Below are 19,200 nucleotides of genomic sequence, written 5' to 3'. Positions count from 1 at the left end.
TGGTAGGAGCACCCTTGTAACTGGTGGTGGAAGAACTACAGAATGTAATTTCAGGGCCTCAGGAGGAAAAAAAAAGCTGCATTATTGAGTGTCAGTTACTTAATATAGGGGAAAACATAAGGATAATACCAGCTCTGCTAAGAAGATTTTGCTCTTTGTTGTTTGATCTCCATGCAGATTTCCTATATTTTGCCCAAACACCAATGTGGTGTTTTCAAGTCAGAATTTGTGTTTGGTGCTCAGAAATGAAATGATAGTACATTAAATAAAACTAGCCCAGACTCCCTTAAAACTTCAACAGTTTCCCACTGTTGTACAGAGTTTATGTTAGAAGTGGAGCTGCTTTGGCAATTACATTTGAGAGTTTTTCTCTAGTTTTTCAGAGCTGAAAACAGGCTGTATAGAAACTGGTTGGTGGTCTATAAATAGCTGAATTTGTTAAGAAAGATTTGATTTTGTAGAAGACTCTTCAAGTGCCAGAAAGTATTTTTATGACCTAAACTGTTCTGAGCCATTGGTTTAAAAGCAAAGTGCTGTAGTAAATGTCAGGAATTTTTTACCTGAACCAAGTAAGAAGGGGTGAAAGTGGTGTCAATAGAAAATTATCTGTAATAACCAGGTCTTTTATGTTTTTATCAAACTGCTGAAAAAGAAATAGGAGCCAAAGGCTGGAGTTGTCTCTACTTAAAGAGAAGGATGCTTAAGTGGAGGCTATGATGTGACAGTAACAGTGTTTGTTGCTGCCACCCTGGCCATAAAGGCTTCAGGTGTCACTGTTGTGTCCTGAATGGATGTGAAGGTTGCAGTCACCTGATGGACAGAGGCTTTATAGCTTTGAGGCAAGAGCACTGACAGTCTGTGAAGCACTAAACCAGACCATTATTCTAAGAATGATAAATGAGCTTTGCATACCCTAACTTGATTTGTTACTTCTGTCTCTCTCACTGACAGCCCCTGCAAAAGAGTCTGCCCAGCCGGATTCATTTCTGTTTGCTGGGAGTTCCAAACTTGGAACAATTCCCGAGGCCTCCTTTGCTTTTGGGTCCCACAAGTCAGCAGGTGCTCCAGGAGGTGTAGTAGGAGGTAGCTCCTCAGCAGATGGCACCCAGTCAAACAAAGCTGCTGCAACATCTTCTGCTCCCCCCACAACCTCTGGCAAGTTGGATATTACTCCATCCAAACCAGGAGATCACTTGTTTCAGGGCAGTCTAGCTGGGGAAACTCTTGGGAGCTTCTCAGGACTACGGGTTGGTCAAGTAGATGATAATGCCAAGACCACCACTAAAGCACCATCTACCAGTGTTGCAGGAACACAGTCAACTAAAGTGTCTACGATACCTTCTGGGTTTAATTTTGCTGCTCCCCTGGCATTAGGAAAAGCTGGAGAAGCTGCTTCAACGTCAGTCACATCAGCTGGCACAGCATCCCTGTCCATCAGCACTAGTGCCACAGGCAGTCTCTTTGGCAATGTCCAGTTAACCAACACAGGGTCTTCTGGGGTGTTTAATCTTGGAGGTTCTGGTGGCAACAAACCTGCCTTTTCATTTGGTATTCAGCAAGCAAACAGTATGAGCACATCCACCTCTACCCCTTCTACTCTCCCTGCTTCAACGTCCCTCTCGTTTGGAGGTTTCTCAAGTTCATCACAAACTGCTGTCCCTGCTGCAACTTCCAGTAAGTCTGCAGGGGATGCCAAATTACCACCTGGGTCAGAAAAACCATCTGAAAATGAAGCCGTAGCAGCTGGGTCTTCACCTCCAGTGCCACAGCCTCAGGCACAGCTCTCAGAGCCACTTAAAGAACCCACCTTACCCCAGGCCACAGCTGGGGACTCCGTCCCAGAGGGCTCTGGGACCACAGTGGCACCACCTCCCCCTGACCCCGTGGCTGCTCCCACCTCCACCAGCGATCTGAAGGCCCTGGTGCCTCCTGCTGTCTCTGCAGCCGCCCCACCAGATCAGAATGTCTCAGCAACAACCTCCACAGCAAGTGTTGCCTCTGCTGCAGAAGCCACAAGTGCTCTGGCTGCTACCTCTGATGTTACTACAGGTGTGCAGAGTCCAGCTGTTGGTGCCTCTGTGTTTCCTCCCACTTCTGCAGGCTCCTCGGTGTTCTCTCAGCCACCAAGTTCCAGCTCTTCTGGCTCAGCATTTACCCAGCCTGCTGGGGAAACAGCTGCCACTCCTTCCACACCACCTGTTTTTGGACAGCTCCCAGCAGGTACCACAGCATCCTCTCCATTCGGGCAGCTCACCACCAGCACTCTGTCCACAGCCACTGCCACCACCCAGGCTGCCACCTCAGGCTTTGGTACTTCTGCTTTTGGCACCACCACGACAGGGGGCTTTGGCCAGCCAGCCTTTGGGCAAGCACCAATCTTTGGGCAACCTGCAAGCAGTTCTTCAAGTGGCTTTACCTTCAGCCACTCTGGGTTTGGGACAATGCCAGCCTTTGGCCAGCCAGCAGCTTCCACAGCAGCCTCAAGCAGTGGGAATGTTTTTGGAGCCCCAGCCAGCACCAACAGCGCCAGCTCCTTCTCCTTCGGCCAGCCAGCCAGCACGGGCGGGGTGCTCTTTGGGCAGAGCAGCCCTCCTGTGTTTGGGCAGAGCACTGGCTTTGGGCAAGGGGCATCTGTGTTCGGTGGCACCGCTGCTGTCACCACCACCACGTCCTCTGCTGGGTTCAGCTTCTGCCAGGCCTCAGGTAAGAGCAGGGCGCTGTCCCAGTGGCACTGTCTGGCTTGGAGTGCATCACTGGGGAAAGCAGGATGGGATTATTGCCTTTTTTTCCTCTATGGCACCTGATGGTTTTCATTTTTTTGGTTTGGTTTTGTTTTGTTTTGAATTAGTAAGAACAAGAGCTGCAGCACTGGAGACCAAAGCAGCTTTTGCTCTGCTTCACTGTTCATCAGCAGGCCTCTGAATGTAGCCTTGTCATCCAATCCTGCCTTTGTTTTATACTTACAAGTCTACCTTGATTTAATTTTGCATTACATATTGTCCTGCCTGTTGCACAGTAACTGGAAATGTTGTAAATGGTTGCACCAAAGGGGCAGAGCAGCTCTGAGACCATAACCAAGGCAATGAATAAATACAGATGCAACACTTCCTTCAGTGGCCTGTACTGAACACGTGCAACAGTGGCTGTACAGCCAGGTGTAATACCATGTCATCAGATAGAATGGCCAAAAATAATTTAAACCCTCAAAGTGATGGATTTGCAGGGAATAACCTGTTAAATCTGCTGCTGCATTTGGAAACAGTTCAAAATTAAATATGACAGTAACATGAGCATCAGCTACCTGTCCACACAGTTAAATTGGATTCTTGCACGGACCAAACCTCCTTGGTCAGTCCCTTTTTGTTCTCCACATGCTCAGTATATTGTTGAGGTTTTTCCAAAGGTTTCTCTGTACAATCTTCAGAGAGCTCCCAGGGAAAAGTGACAAGTACATAGTAATAATAGAGAGCATGTATTTCCAAGGAAGAAAAACTAATTAGGTTCAGTTAATTAAAAATTATGGCACCGCAGGCAACTTCTTGCTCATTTTAACTACAGTAGCAGAGAATAGTTAAATTGGGGGAAGTGAACTCTGCTCAAGAAAGGTGTTCCTAATTATAGAAATGCAAGTTTTATTACAAAAGGCACATTTAAGTGAACTGGGAAATGGAAAGGGGAGTTCTTTTTTTAGTCAAAACATTTCATTATCTTTAACAGGAGTCCTCAGGTAACAAAACTCAGATTCTCTTTACACAAGGACAATCAGAATGCTCCAGTGCTTGTGCACGACTTGCAGTATTATTGTAGCCATGTTAACAGGAATCCAATTCTCTTAGTGTTAGCAACAATCCCACACGTGAAACGGCCTTCTATTGTCTGTTTTTAAGTTGGCTGAAGAGAGAATGAGAATGATTTTCAAATAAACTTCCAATGTCACTTATTATTTGTGTGTTGGCACATGCTTTGTATTTGTCCAGCCTAGATAGGTTTGGTAACATCATTCATATCCCTGTGTTCTGGCATGGAAGAGCTGTCCTTTTCCTGTCCTGGTCTAGTGTCACCTCCCTGAATGTCTTACACTCTAATAATAGTTCTTGTGGTTAATTTTTCTTTTTTTCTTCTAGGTTTTGGTTCTAGTAACACAGGTTCTGTGTTTGGGCAAGCAGCAAATACTGGAGGCACTGTCTTTGGCCAGGCAAGTATTTATGGCTTTTTGTAGAAACAAAGGGCTGTTATATGTGGGGGACTTGGTCAGGGTTCCCTATTTCTGATATATTTTTAAAAATACAATTTGATGTGTTTAATAAAATGTGTCCCAGTCTGTACTGGAGATATTTGCTGTTGTGGTGAGCACCACATGAGCATGAGTACTCCAGGGGGTATGGAGACAAATATTTTATCACATGCAAGATAAGACAGATGCAGTAAGTCTCCTGCCTTGATTCCATGCTAAGTGGAAAGTAGGGCAAGTGTAGGGCAAGTCTCAAAGGCATTATTCTGTGCTGTGGACAAGATTTAAGACAGACTTAAATAAAATTTCATGGTGTTCCATTTTGGAAGGTGATTTCTGGCTGGTTTGTCAGCTCCTTCAGACATCCAGAGAAACAGCCCAGGCAGAGCAGCCTTGGGGGGAACACATGCTGCTTTGACTTTGCTTAAATCCCTTTCTTGTCCTTTTTGTGTTCTAGCAGCCATCTTCTTCCAGTGCAGGCTTGTTTGGAGCTGGAAGTGGTGGGAGAGGTGGAGGCTTCTTCAGTGGTTTAGGAGGAAAGCCAAGTCAGGATGCAGCCAATAAGAATCCCTTCAGTTCCTCCAGTGGAGGATTTGGATCTGCAGCTTCCCAGAGTAAGTGAATTGAACAAGAATACAAAATGTGATTTCCATCTGCTTTTGTGATCCCATCTGATTTTCTGCTGCTAATTGTTTTTGAGTAAATTCTGTGTTAATATGAAAGGCTTTGGGGGGGTAACCCAGAGTATGTGTAATGTGTAATCCAGAATTTTTCTTCTAGGTTTATGGAAAACAAGTAGGGAAGCCATTGAAATAAACAAGCAGATGCAAGAAGAGTGAATAACATCTATATTCTGTAGAGAATTCTTGGCCAAGTCCTTCATTAAAATGGAATACTCCAAATTCTTGTCATTGAGTTTCTGCCTCCAACTTGGTTGGAAGTTAGAAAGCTTTAATCCTCTCTCGTTGCCCTAAGACTGTAAAAATTGCCAAGAATCAATATGTGAGGTGTAATAATATGTGAGGTATAGAATTTTTGTTACCCTCTGCCAAAAAATTAATATCATTATGCAGCACATGCAGCATACTTCATCAAAATTTGCTGTGACATATGGATAGATAGAAAGCACAAAGAAGGGGAAGCAGTGGCTAAGCATGAAAGTTGGGAAACAAAGGAAAGCTTTAAAATTAGTGCTGCAAGTGGTTAGAAGTAGCACTTCAAGCCTTAAGACAGAAAATCCATTTATTTTATTACATCTTTAATGATCCATTGGGATTAATGGTTGAGGTCAGTTTTCTAACCTTGCTAATTTAATCATTTAATGCAGTTCTGGGTTTTGTGATGAAACAAAACAGATGGTTCACCATAGAAAAGCTTTGGTTGTTCTGTGTCCTGCCTCTAGATGCAAAAACTCCCTGTAGGCTTATGAAGGGTGAAAAAATGAGTTAATTTCTCAGTAAGGCTGGAAAAGTTTGGCTCCTACTTTAAGGTCCTGTTAGATAATCTTGTGTAGAAATACTGAGCATTGCCAAAACAGCTGAGAATCTTTAATTTGTGGTTTGCTGATATTTGTGTTGTCTGGAGAGACTGTAGCTGCTGGCATTTCTCACTTGAGGAATTGTCTTTTACTGACTGGGGCACAGGATGCATCTAAACAAATCATCCCTCCTGGTGATTTACTAGATTGCAGCAATAAAGGGTTGCTACTGGTCCATCAGATGCAGAATGGATCTTGGTGGAACTACAAAGTCCCGTAGGAATAAAGGAAACCTTGGCTTCTCCCTGTGTTGTTTTCAGTGTGATGTTCAGTGTGTGCTTGGGGGCTGGGGAAAGAAAAGTAATTTTCCCTTCTCCTGCTTCAGCTAATGAAGTGCAGTGTAGAACATAGTCTGCTATGAGTATTGGCTGTTTATAAATATTCTTCATCTCCCCAGATTCTTCGAGCTTATTTGGGAACAGCGGGGCAAAGACTTTTGGATTTGGCAGCTCCTCCTTTGGAGAGCAGAAGCCTACGGGCACTTTCAGCTCCGGTGGTGGAAGTGTGGCCTCCCAAGGCTTTGGGTTCTCCAGTCCAAACAAAGCAGGTACTTTGGGAATCCACCCACTGGGACAACCCACATTGTCTGGGAGATACTTGCTGTTCTGCCACTTAGCTGTCCACAGCCTGGACTCGGTGCATGGACAAGAACTGTCTCTGAACAGTAAATAAAAAATAACTGAATGGAGCTTTAACTGGTGGGTCTAAGGCAGATTATTACTCTCTCTTATGCAGCATCCAGTAAACTACACGCTCAGGTGTTCATTTCAAAAATTCCCATTGCAATTTAAGAGCTGAGAGCTGTGTAATTTAGTTCTGGTCTTATGTTCTGTACAATCGAGAGTACAGAACATGGAACTGAATACAGTTTTCCTATTTTAGATACTTCCTTGGAATATTATTTTACAAACTTCACCCTGGGTTTTGTAACCTCTTTTATTCTCATTTCACTACTTAAAAATAGTGGGAAAAGGAAAGTGAAACATGTTAATATTGTGAAAGTGAGTGTTTGCCAAGCAAAGCTTCAGCCCCTGGGATAAATGTTCTTAACTTCCTAGAGATAGAGGTAACAAAATATCTGATCTGTGTTTAAATAATTCAGGCCTAGCATTTATTTTTTTTCCAGACCTTTTGTGTTTACAGCCAAACAGTATCCATTACCTTGGCATGGACTGGAATTTCACCCTGGGTATTAAAATGTGCTGTGGTGTCCTATCCTCATCCCTGGTCAAATAAAAGAGCAGGTGAAGGACTTCACGTTCCACAGTGTCAATTAGAAATGGGCCAATAATATCAGCAGACGAACATAGAATAAAATAATCTGGGTAGAAATCCATTCAGAGCTGCAGGAGGCAGCTAAACCCTGAACAGAAAATGCCAAGAGCAGACATAAGTTCTTGATTCCCTGCAGGCACTTCCACTGACCTGGCATTTAATCCTTCCATTTTAGTTTCCACCACTTAAACCAGGATTAGATCATCCCCTACCTCCTGAATCTTTGCATCACTGAAGCACCTAAAACCCAAGTTTGCTTCTACTCTCTGATCTTAAGAGATGGGGAAGACTTGCCAGTTGCAGTTTTCTTTCATGCATTCAGGCACTTCTTATCCGTATCTTTTGCAATAAAACACCCTGCAGACTGGAATTAATCCTATAAATACTTTGGTGTCCATATGATAAGATGAACGGCCCCATTATCTACTTGGAAATCTGCTCTTTGTTTTCTCTCTCTGCGTTATCGTTTATGTGATGTTCTTGTCCCCTTTTTTGCCTCTGTTTTGCTCAGGTGGCTTCGGTGCTGCTCCAGTGTTTGGCAGCCCTCCCACTTTTGGGGGATCCCCTGGGTTTGGAGGGGTGCCAGCATTCGGTTCAGCCCCAACCTTTTCAAGCCCTCTGGGCTCAACGGGAGGCAAAGTGTTCGGCGAGGGGACAGCAGCAGCCAGCGCTGGAGGATTTGGGTAAGCCAGGGAAAACAACCTTCTTGCATGACAAGATTGTGCTTGGTTACTTCTGCTTTAACATAACGAATATATTCAGTCATTGATTGGTCAGCTCAAAGTGTCCTTGGTTTGTTTGTTTAAAAGAAAAAAACAATTAAGGTGTAAAACTAAAACTTGTACCCCAAAGGAAGTAATGTGTGGGATCATTTTAATGCTGATACTCTTGTGTTGAACCTTTAGCTTTAGAGATGTCAGCTTGCAACTGTGTGAGGAAATGCAGGGGTATTTTCTCTGTGTGCATTTAATGAGTGCAAACCTAGGACTACAAACTATGCCTAGCAAAGAAAATAACAATATTGTTATTTGTGACTCTGTCCAGACACTTTATCCTCTGGTTACATTTGGGCTAGAGATGCTAATGAGAATTCAGGCTGTTCTCTCACCTGTGGGATGAGGCACTTGTAACAGCCTGTGCTCCCAGAGCACTTCATGTTTATCCCTCACTGATTGTTTTTACCTGTTCCTGTACCCCCTAAGCCTGTGCTTGGCACCAGAGCAGACAGCACATTATTCCTCGCTTTGTTCAGCAAATAAAAAATTCCAAACCTCGTCAAGCAGCTTCTGCAGTCGGCAGCAAATGCAGTTCTTCAGCACTGTGCTAGCAGCCAGCAGCACTCCTTCCTGTCCTGCAGTTACAGTCAGACTGCACAGAGCCAATTCAAAAGAGAAAAACTTCCAGTGAGGAGAGGAAACCAGACGTCTTCCCAGTCTTGGTGTTTATTTATTTCACAAGTGTTTGTCTCTTTGTCTGGTTTCAGGAGGAGCTGCCTTTGCATAAGGCACAGGGGGACATCCACAAGTGTGACTTGTTAATTCCCTGTGTGAGGTGTGGGCAGGTACCCTGGAGCTGGGGGAAGCTTCAGCCAGGTGCTCCTGCTGTCCAGAATGTGCAGCAAATTGAGGAGTCCCTTTGGAAAGGGTGAAAATGCAGGCAGCTTAATTAAATCTCCACAAACAAGGATGTGTTTGTAGGGATGACGTAGCTTAAATCAACTGGTAGTTTGTTCAGTTCCAACATCCAGCCTTTGTGCTGCAGGATTTTGTACTGAGACTTGATATGCTCTGTGACAACATGGAGAGCTTAAAGATAAAATGGGATTCAGAACAAGCAGCATGTTGATGGAAAAGAGGTCTTGCATAAGCAGTCTGCAGACTCAAGAAAGATAATTCAGTGACTTAACTTGTGGGAAGCTTTGACAATTTTTTCTCTACTAGAAAGGTACAAATTCAGTCTGGTATTTTCAGAGTTCCCTGAGGATGTTGATTTTTAGAACTTTAAAAGAGTGTGCAGAATTCCCAGGCAGCTTTACAAAAATCCAAACCTCACCACAAAATGTTGAGCAATAGTTTAATTCTGCAGTATAATGTAGAATCTGTGCAGGACTTCCTTTCTGCCTTTCTCTTGAAGTGAAACTTTAAAAATCCCAATTCCAAAGAAGCCACTTGCAAGTACATGGTGTTGTATTAGCTCCAAGTTCCTGAGAATATTCTGCTGACTTAAATACTTGTGATTCATACTGCTTCAACTCTGAAAAATCTGCATCACTCAATAAATGACTGGGGTGTCAGAAACCACTACTTCAGAGCCTGCAGTTCCAACTGTTGGTGGGCAAATAATGTTTTGCTTTTATAAACTAACCTCAAGTGCATCTCAATTGTGTTTTGCACAGCAGCTTTAAAAAAGGACTGGAAATCTGGGCAAGATAGGTTGGATTAAATTGTTACTAGGCAATGACTGCATGTCATGTCTTTTATATGTCTCAAAGAAAATCTGTCCATATTAAGCTGTTTCTTACTTACACTGTGTGCAGCCCTTATGACAGGCCTCTCCTGGTTGCAACCAAAAGGAGCAGTTTGAACCACAGGTTTCCTTGTCACCATTTTCACTTCTTCTTCCTTACACCAGATGGACAGGATTTGTGTGTTGTGGCATGCTCCTGAGAAGATGGAGCACTCTAAAACCTCTTGTTCTAAACACATCACCCAATCTTGCTTCCTTTTAAAAAGAACTAAAAAACCTGTTCTGCTTTTCCTGAGAAAAGCACATTTGTGGTTCTGAGCTGGTGCTGCCTGCAAGTACAGGGGTGAGGAGCCAAAGCAGGGCCAGAGATGCAAAGTCACTGAACTGCCCCTGGTATCTACTGCTGTCTGTGGAAGCATTGTGCACACGTGGCAGTGGCTGGGAGAGGAGAGGTGATGTCCTTTACCAGGTGAATTGCTTGTCACACTGCTACAAGGGCTGTCTTTTATCTGGAGAGATAGCTTTTGATGTGGGTTTGTGTTTTGGGTTTTTAAAAGTCTCCTAGATGTGGATGGATGGAGAGGTGGGTTAACGTGCTGTCAGGTTGTATTTTAAGTGAGAAATGACAGGAGCTTGTGTGAGGCACAGCCTTGCAGAGCTGGCACACTGTGACTTGTCCAGCTCTGCTCAGGCTGCTGCTGGGTTTTAGGATTGTTGTTCACTTGCAGAGCTTTAGCAGAGCTTGTCATTTGGAAATGTTGTGTCTGCCTTTTTTCCAGTTTAACTTAAACTTGAGGGTCGTTTTTTGAGAGCATTTCTTACATTCAGAATGGGGAGAAGTGTAGAGGGGGCACAGAAGCATATTGTATGTCATGGTCTTATTAGTTGTGTCACACTGAGAGCTCTGTGCTGCCTGGTTGGACAGAGTGGGTGGAGAAAGACACATTTCCATATATAAAAGTGTTTCTTATTTCAGTCCCCAAAAGCAATTAGGAAGTGATTAGTTAGAGGTGGCGGGGAGAAGTGCCAGGTAGGTGCAGATCTTCAAGGAAACACTGGAACCTTGTGTGGTTCAAAATGGGCTGGGGAGAGAAAGGAATTGAGAAATTCGCTGATGGTTGCGTGGGCAGTGGGGAAGGTACCCCCTGAAATTTGGGAATCTGGGTTCTGTATCTGGGCCCTGCTTTGTGCTCTGGCTTTGAGCAGCTCACACCAATTCTCGGTTTGCTGCCCTGTTTGTGAAACGAAATGATGCTGTACTTTTGGTGAAAACCACGCACAGAGGTGAATTAAAATGTTCCATTTGATAGCTGGAGTTGGTATTTCCAAGCACTTGAAAACATACCCTGTGTAAGCATGAACATATTTGCCTTCCTGCCCAGCATGTGTCAAGAATGGGAGCTGAACAGACCTTTCTATGTACAATAGTCTCTCCCAAACCAGGAAATCTCTTTCCAAAATGAACAATTATTCGTATCAGCTGATCTCACCTTTTGATGTATCCTCATGTAAGGAGTGCACAGTTATCATGGGTATGGGGACAAACTTCCAGTGTAAGTGAGAAGATGTTTGCAAACTCAGAATTTCTCTTCAAAACCTGCAGGTTTGGTGGTACCAGTAACAACACGGCGTCGTTTGGCACCTTGGCAAACCAAAACACCCCCACGTTTGGCTCCCTGTCCCAGCAGGGCAGCGGCTTTGGCACACAAAGCAGTGGATTCTCAGCTTTTGGGACAGGTGGAGGAGGTAGGAGAGGCTAAAATATAATCACCCTAACAGCCCCCATGTCTCTGGTTTTCCCTGGAAATTGGGTGTGACTCCTCAGCTCCCTGCCAAATATCTGCCTGGTCCTTGGTGGTGCTGTAGGGAAGGCACCGTGTCCAGGAGAACTGAGGTGCAGGGTGGGGTGTAGCACCTTCTCAGCCTTCAGCTCCTAATACCATCACTGATCTGCTGTGTGCAATGTCAGCACATCACTCTTCTCTGCACACCTCCTCAGATTATTGCTTTTCACCTGTTTTTGTGGAGTTGCTCTTTCTCCTCAAAGGCAAATATTGAGAAATAAGGAGTATCTCTTCAGTGCCATGTGCTTGGGTATCTGTGGTGTAAGTACTCAGTGTCAGAGTAATATGCACTGCAAAATCGAACTGAAACACCAACAGCCAAATGTTTTTCTGCTGCAATTCAGTGAAGCCACAGTGATTTAGCCAGGGCTCAGAGCAGAGCCCGTGCAAGGCCATGTTCTGTGGTGGCTGCCTGACACCAGGGGCCTGCATTAAGCACAAACCACCTCCAGAAAGCAACTCAGAGAGAGAGAGGAACAAACAGGCAGATTGTCTGCAGGGCTGCTAATGAATGACCTGGCTGATGAGCAGTGAAAGCCAAGCTCTCTTAGGAGCCAGGCAAGTCACTTCTCTTCTAGATGGAGATTTGACTTCCATTGTTTGCCCATCGCTTTTTTCCTGGCCTAAGGCAGGAAAGAAGTATTTTTCAATCTGTGTGTGGGAGGGGACATTTACTACAAATCCTACGCATTCATTTTCCCCTTTACCAACTATTTTTCTATCTTGCTTTTCTTTCAGGGTTTGGTTTTGGATCACCTAACACGTAAGTACCATTTTGTGTCTTAACTCTTCATTAAAAATAAGAATTGAATCAGAATAAAGAGTGGAATGGTTTGCAAGAACAAACTCTGAAAATAGCATTTAAATACTCGTTCTGATTTCCATTTTGGTGGTACTGCAGAGCTCCAAGTCCAGGCTCTGGATGTGTGCTTTCCAGTGAGGTTTATCTGTCTCTTAAGAGAGAATTTCCACTTGGATCATGCTCCTTCTCCATCTCTCAAGGACATGATGTACGTGCTCAAGCTGTGTGTGTGAATCAGGAGTCTGCTCCATTTATCAGGTTGAAACAAGGAATGAAGAAATAAATTGGTACTTTTGTGGCTGAAGTGAGATGATGATTTACAGTTAAAGGTTAATTCTGTCATCTGCTCTGCCTCTGCCTGGCTGGATCCCTTCCAGCAAGTTTCTTAAACTTTGTTTCCCTGTCAAATAGAGAGAGCGTGGATCTCTGCAGATGGCAGGCTCTAGAATAAGCACAATTATATCGAGTCAGTGTGTGTTGCTGCAGGCTCAGGTAAAAGAGGCTGGAAATACTCGTGAGTTCTCATAAAAAGCTTCTGGTACTAGGGAGACTGGAGGTTTGACTGAGAGATCTGCTGAATTAATGCTGCTGGAAGGAGGCTCTAGCACTGATTGCTGTGGTTTTCTTTTTATCTTGCTCCACAGATCTTCCTCTGGATTTAGTGGATGGAGAAGCTAGGAACATCCTGAACTCTTCCTGTAGCTCCTGCATTCATGAGTCACCCACATGATCGATACCCAACCAGCTTTTCTTCTAAATACGAGTTCTCAGACTTTTTTTTTTAAGAAAAAGATTTTGCTTATTTTTATGCAATACTTCTTCTCGCTCTATATTAAACTATTTTATCTGGCTTGATGTTTTTTGTGGTGGAAGGGTTTATCTCCCTGCATCAAGAGGAGATGGGTGTATGCTGGGCTTACCAGCTCTGTGCTGGGCTCAGCTTTCTCTTGTCCATCCCTTGCCTACACAAGGGAGGAGCTCCAGTTGGTTGCTGACATAAACCAGCACATTTTTCATTAATAGAATGCCTGATTATCCCAGGCTCTGAAGAAGGGGCTGAGGTTTGCCCTGCTAATTTTAAGTCTAGGCTGGGGCACATGCTTATCTCAGTGAAGCGCTAAAACTGAGTCATGTGTGAGCCAGAGGCTTAGTGGAGAAATAGGAAATTATCTGGGAAGAAGCTGGCAGCGTGCAGAGCACGTTCCCATGGCAGTAACATTCAGCAAAGAGGTGGGAAGTAAAAGCTCTCCTATTTTTACCTTTCTGTAAATCTTACAGAACTCAAAAAATGGAACTCAGGTTCTGGGGAAAACTTCTGGCCCTGGAAGCAGACATGTGACCTCCATCCAGAGGCATTAGTGATTTGCTTTTTTTGGCTTTGGCTTTTGGATTCTACTGTTGGATACATTTTTTTTCTGACAGGGATGAGATTGTGCTTTGTCCCCTGTAGCTTTTGGCTTTAGTCAATATCATTTGTGAAATTCTCCTGTGTTTATACTCGAACATGCTAAACAAATGTTGTAAAGAATGCCCCAAAGGCGTTCTGGCCAAACACTTTTTCTATTTGATGCAGCTGACCTCCATGAAACCTCCAGATGATGTAATCAGGTTTTGTTGCTCTGTGAATAACACATTTGAAATAGCAGCTCGTGTGTTAGCTGAGTACATGCAGATTGGATGGGCTTTTCTTCTTGGTCCTCTTAGGATGTTTTGAGGAATTCTGCTTTTTCTGTTTTCACTAGAAACATTCTAATGTTTCTTTTTTTCCTTTTTTTTACTATCCCATGATATGACGACAGGTGACATTTTCTGGTTTGGTGGGCATGTGATCATTTTGGGGAATTGTAAATAACTGATAACTTCTTGTTTTCATATCCATTATAAACTACTTATATTTGTCAACAGTTCCTGAAGAAAGTGCTTTTTTCAAGTCAGCCTAAAAAATGTTTTCCTAACTCCTGTCCCACCTTGTGCCAGGTGTCCTTCCTGTCTCTGCACCTGGGAATGATGTTGGACAGGTTTCCTTGAAAAATGAAGAAATGTGGGACATTCAGTGTACAAGGAGGACTTAGTTTTAGCTGTGAAGAGGCTTTGCAAGGCCATGGGCTCCAAGGCTTTTCCATATGCCCTGGATTTCCGGACCCTGGTGTGCATTGGGTCATGTTAGAGGCAGCACTGTTGGGGTTTGGGTTTAACCTCCCAGTCCCTTTGGTGGAAGAGGGAGAGTTCTGGTGATCCAGGGACCACAGCACTGGGACAGAGGAGAGAATACTCCCAAACTGGCTGGTTTGGAGGTGAAGAAAAGCTGAAGATGGATTAAGGTGTGCCCCTCCCAGTGTGTTCTCCTTGACAAGACATTTCTTAAGGCCTAGAGGTGAAACTGCTGTTCTGCTTTCCTTCCTCTTTATAAATAGCAGCTGGCCCAAACCATTGACCTTAAATTCTTTGCATTAATCTCCCCTCACTGTGGCATGTGACACCTCCTCGGAGGCCATATCAGCTGTGCTCCCCCAGATAGCTCAGAAGCCTCTTGCTATGGAGAAGATTGGCTTGGTAAGAATGTGGTGTTGGCACGCTGAGCCATTTAAAGTTCCTCTTTTGGAATGATGGGAGCAGTTGGGGGTGTCCCTGCTCTGCTGCTTGGTACCTGTTTAACTCCTGGCAGGTGAAGTGCCTTTAGAATTATCCCAGACCCAGACTGAACACCCATTTTCTTGCAATGCTTCCCAAATCCTGGCTGAACCAGCCCAACCCCCTGAACTACCTGCCCTTGAGAAACAGGTGCTGCTCCCTGTTTCCATAGTAGCTGCTGGAGGAGCTGAGCAGCGCAGAGAGGCTGATCGTGACCACAAGCCCACAGGAATACGCACAAAACCCAGCAGCGTCGGCTTTGGAAAATCTGCATTTTCATTAGATGACTCAAGGACTTGGCAAGTGCGTGTGGCAGTGGCTTGGTGGCTGCCAGAAGCTGTCACGGGCTGTGTCACCTGTGCTAAGTGGCCTCTGATCGTGAGGCCTCTGTCCAGTGCTCTGTGGGTGGACATCCACCAAAGAGTAAAGCTGCTAATGCAGAAACCCCCAGTCTTGGCAGTGCTGGGGAAGAATTCAAGGAGTAACCAGGCTTGGAGTCTCACTCAGTGGTTTGTCCGTGCTGGCTCATCCTTGGATAACCAACAGCCCTCACTCCACTGTTCTGGAGGAGCCTTGCCTGTGCTGAGGTGGCTGTGCCTCTTTTTTCCTGCTGTTTCAGTATGAGCAGAAATCTTCCAAGGCTTTTATCAAAGGCAAGGTCTTAATTATTTCTAATGAAAGCACACATACTTTCCCCTCCCCTGAGACCACGCTGTGGCCTCAAGGCAGCGGGAAGCCGAGTGCTGGCAGGGCTCTGCTATGGCAGAGCACTAGGGATGGTGTCACTGGTGGGCAGAGGGGAGCCTCAGGCACAGAGAGGATCTCCCCAAACCTGTGGGGAGACCAAAACAGGGATTTCTGCTTCCTTGAAGGCTAAAAGAGCAACAAAGAAAAGAGCTTCTTCTGGGAAAAAAAAAAAAAGGCAAAACCATAGCTTTGTCACAGAGGCAGAAAAAAAATTACTTAAATCTCATGTTCGAAAGGTTTTTGCTGTATAATGCTTGGTATTTAAAAATATGGTCTTGGCTGTATCCCTCTGTCTGGTTCTGTGTCCTGGGAAGGGAAGGACATCATTCCTTTGACCCTTCTGTGCCACAGTGTGGAGGCGACCAGAGGACAAACGCCGGTGGCATCCTGCTGCTGTCGAGCTGGGACAGGATGGCAGAGCTGGAGTTCATCCTGTGCTGCTGGGTTATATCCCTTGGCTTGCCTGTCCCTCGTGGCCACCTTCCTGCCAGGGGCAGGGCTGACGTGTCCCTGGCCAAAATCCTGGCGATGCTCTGTGGGGGAAACCAGAGCATGCTCCTGCCACGACCGTCCTGCGCAGGAAGGGCTGCTCAGCCCTGACCGGGAGCTGCCGTGGTGTGCTCAGGTGTGGGAGGGATGAATCTCAGGGATGAGTAGGATCCCTGTGAGAGATGGAGGTTGGAAAAGTGGTGTGGAACATTCCCTTGCTCCAGATGCTGGGAGCAGGGAGCAAGGCTGTGGAAAGGTGAAGGCAGGTGGTGGCACTGCCTCTCCTGCCACTCCTTTGCCCAGGAATCGGGGCACTGGTCTCTGTCCCTGGCAGCATTGTGGAGCAGAGCTCCCTTCTCCCCTCAGCCATGTACGTGTCCAGGCTCGGAGGCTGAAGTGACATTTTATTTATCCCTTCTTAGTTTTCATGTGTCCCTCATGCATTGCTTCCAGCATTGCTTACAAGGGAAAATAATCCTGCATGAGGCTTTGGCATGAGCAAGTCTGGGAGTGCCAGGGAAGGTTTTGTTCCTAGATAAATGTCGTGTGGAGCCCCAGGGGCTGGGGAGAGGCGCCTGTGGCTCACAGGGATGAGCAGCCCTCAGTCAGCAGTGAGTCCATCCCTGTCCTCCCTCTCGCAGCCACGAGGCTCTGGGCTCTTGCAGCCATGGAGAACAGGCACTCAGTGCTCTGGTTTAGTTGACATGGGAGTGTTTAATCAAAGGTTGGATTCCGTGACCTTGGAGGTCTTTTCCAACCTTTGTGACCCCATGACTCTTCCTCTCCCAGGGATGAGCTTGGATGTGTCGATACATTTTCCAGCTCTGCACACCTCCTGTGTCCGTGGGCTCAACTCCCCAGGGGCTCTGTGGTCACGCTCAGCACATTCCTCACCTCACCCCATCCCCACCTCCTTTTCCTGCAGCTCCCAGTAGGTCACAAAGCTCCTTCTCTGCCAACGTGTGTCTGTCCCTGCTGCAGAGCCAGGACTTCCCCTGCCTGCCCTTATCTCATGCAGGCTCTGTGCTGCCAGTGCCTGTTTCAGGACTTGTGTGTTCCCTGCACAGGAGATAAGCCCAAGTGCTGGGGCTCCACTCCTGCTGCTCCAGCCTGGGCTGCAGTCCTGCCTCCTCACGGACCCATCCCAGCATGGACAGGAGCAGTGAACCCCCCTGCATCACCCTCTCTCAGAGCAGGGTGCTGCAGTCGCTCTCACTCAGGGCTCCTCATAGAACCTCTCTTCAGGTGAGAGGGAAATGTGGGACAACCCCAAAGTTATGAATCATGGTTGAGTCAGACCTGACTCCAGTGCTGCTCTCCCATGTTTGGGTTCTTCATAGAATCATGGGATGGTTTGGGGGGGAAGGGACCTTAAAGCCCATCTCATTCCACCCCCTGCCACGCAGGGACATCTTCCACTGATCCCAGGTTGCTCCAAGCCCCGTCCAACCTGGCCTTGGACACTTCCAGGGATGGGGCAGCCACAGCTTCTCTGGGTACCCTGTGCCAGGGCCTCACCATCCCCCCAGGAAATCCTTTTTGCCGGGACTCTGTAACCAAAAGCTTTGTGGAGACCAATTTACAAAAGTTACTAAAGGCAGCCCTAGGAATCTCAATGCAGGTTCTTTGAGGAGCTCTGTTATAAAATCAGGTGTCAGCTCATGACACTGTATTTTTATTTTATTTTTAATAGGTGCTTCAAGGTTCTTCAGGGCATTGCTAAAAATGTTTTGCTTTAAAACTTGAAAACATGAAGGAATGAAAGGAGTATTGCAGCTGCTGCGCATGAACAGCTTAAGGAGATGTGAGAGAAGAAATAGGGAACAAAACCTGATTTGCATCAGCAGAGGAAAGTCCCTGCAGAGTTTCAAGCAGGAACTGTGGAGGTCAGAGGGTTTCTTCAAATTAAGGAACTGTTGCCTCAGTCTGCTTAAAACTGAGGTTAGAAAATTACAAAGCCAAGGGACAAAACTTGTAGAAAGGTGAAGTTTGAGATGTGCTGCAGTCAAGGATTGGTGTTACCTGAAGCACCAGAACGGGGCTCCAGCAGCCCATGACCTTCCCTCTGTCCTTCTCATCCCTCGCAGGGGCTTTCCCAGTGTCCCTGTGCAGAGAGAAGTGACCGGGTGCTTTCGGCTTTTTCAGGATCTCACCAAAGCAGCTGTGAGTTGGCTGGTGTCCCCTCGCCACCCCTCCCTCCCTCCAAAACTGGGGCATCCAAATTTAACCTGCTATCAACAGATGAGGCTGGAGTGTTTCCACTGTGGAAAGGAATCCCACTCAGAATCTGTCCTCTCCCCTGCTCAGGCTCCATCCCTGCACATTCCTTTTCTCGAGCCGGGAGTTTCCTTCCTCCTCTTCCCCTCCTGCACTTGGGTGTGTGTCACTGCCACAGCACTGGTACCACAGCAGACGGAGCAGGTCTTTGCTCTGGTGCTTTTTGGAGAAGCTTTGATGCTGCTTTGCCGGCTGGATCAGAGAGCAGCAGAACTTCTGAAAGAGCAAAAAAATGTCAAAAGGAGAAACCTGTGTCTTGCTTGGGCACAGCCGGTGGGACGGGATGTGGGGTCGGGCTGTGGCAGGAGGAGCTGGAGCACAGAGCTGGAAGGTGCCAGTGGGGCCCTGTGGATTTAAGGGATCAGTACTGGAGCTGTGCTGGCCGCTTGGCCAGGAACCCCCCGCTCTCCAGAACTCATGTCAGCACTTTTCTTTACTGGAAAGCAAACAAAACCTAAACGTGAAAATTTTCGGGGGCGGGCAGTGAATAATGGAATGAATACAGGTGGTGTTTGAAAACCAGTCAGGGACTACAGCAGCTTTCACGCTCTCCTCTGCCCAGGGCTCTGCGCTGCTGCCGCTCTCCAGATGTGGTATTTTCAGCGAACATCTGACCCGGCTTTTGCTAAATAAGCAAACGGCGTCAGGAAACCAAAATGTGCGGAAGTTGAGCCGCCGACCGGCCCGGCTCCGGCCGCCCGAGATGCGCAGCAGCCTGCGGATGAAAAGTGCAGGATGTTGGTGGTGTTTTTACCATAAACCTCCAGGGTCTGTCTGCTGCAGCCTAAGAGCTGACACGGAGGGAGAACTGGTGGTAAATAGGGTGCTTATCGCTGCCTCGAAACGCGAGCGCAGAGCCATTCGTTTAAAAACAGCCACCGCCCAAACGACTCCAGGCAGA

At 46.2% G+C, this 19,200-nt stretch overlaps 1 protein-coding gene across 2 annotated transcripts in view; it reads left to right on the top strand.

Moving 5' to 3' along the window:
• The window catches only part of NUP214 (nucleoporin 214), a 38,923-nt gene extending 25,913 nt beyond the window's left edge, over positions 1–13,010 (top strand). Inside the window, exons 29-36 of one of the 2 annotated variants that reach the window (XM_039561674.1) lie at positions 952–2,703; positions 4,125–4,195; positions 4,692–4,845; positions 6,166–6,315; positions 7,555–7,726; positions 11,113–11,255; positions 12,092–12,116; positions 12,800–13,010. In XM_039561674.1, coding sequence (XP_039417608.1) covers positions 952–2,703; positions 4,125–4,195; positions 4,692–4,845; positions 6,166–6,315; positions 7,555–7,726; positions 11,113–11,255; positions 12,092–12,116; positions 12,800–12,833 — 2,501 coding nt within the window. In that variant the 3' untranslated portion in view covers positions 12,834–13,010. Of the gene's footprint in view, positions 1–951; positions 2,704–4,124; positions 4,196–4,688; positions 4,846–6,165; positions 6,316–7,554; positions 7,727–11,112; positions 11,256–12,091; positions 12,117–12,799 lie in introns of both variants that reach the window. The other variant, XM_039561673.1, reaches the window with a different exon arrangement.
• Positions 13,011–19,200: the final 6,190 nt, after the last annotated feature.

The sequence above is a fragment of the Corvus cornix genome, chromosome 17 (assembly GCF_000738735.6).
Source record: "Corvus cornix cornix isolate S_Up_H32 chromosome 17, ASM73873v5, whole genome shotgun sequence".
Classification (NCBI taxonomy): Eukaryota; Metazoa; Chordata; class Aves; order Passeriformes; family Corvidae; genus Corvus; species Corvus cornix.
Note: the sequence above shows the minus strand (reverse complement) of the source record. Positions and strands in the feature narration are given on the sequence as shown.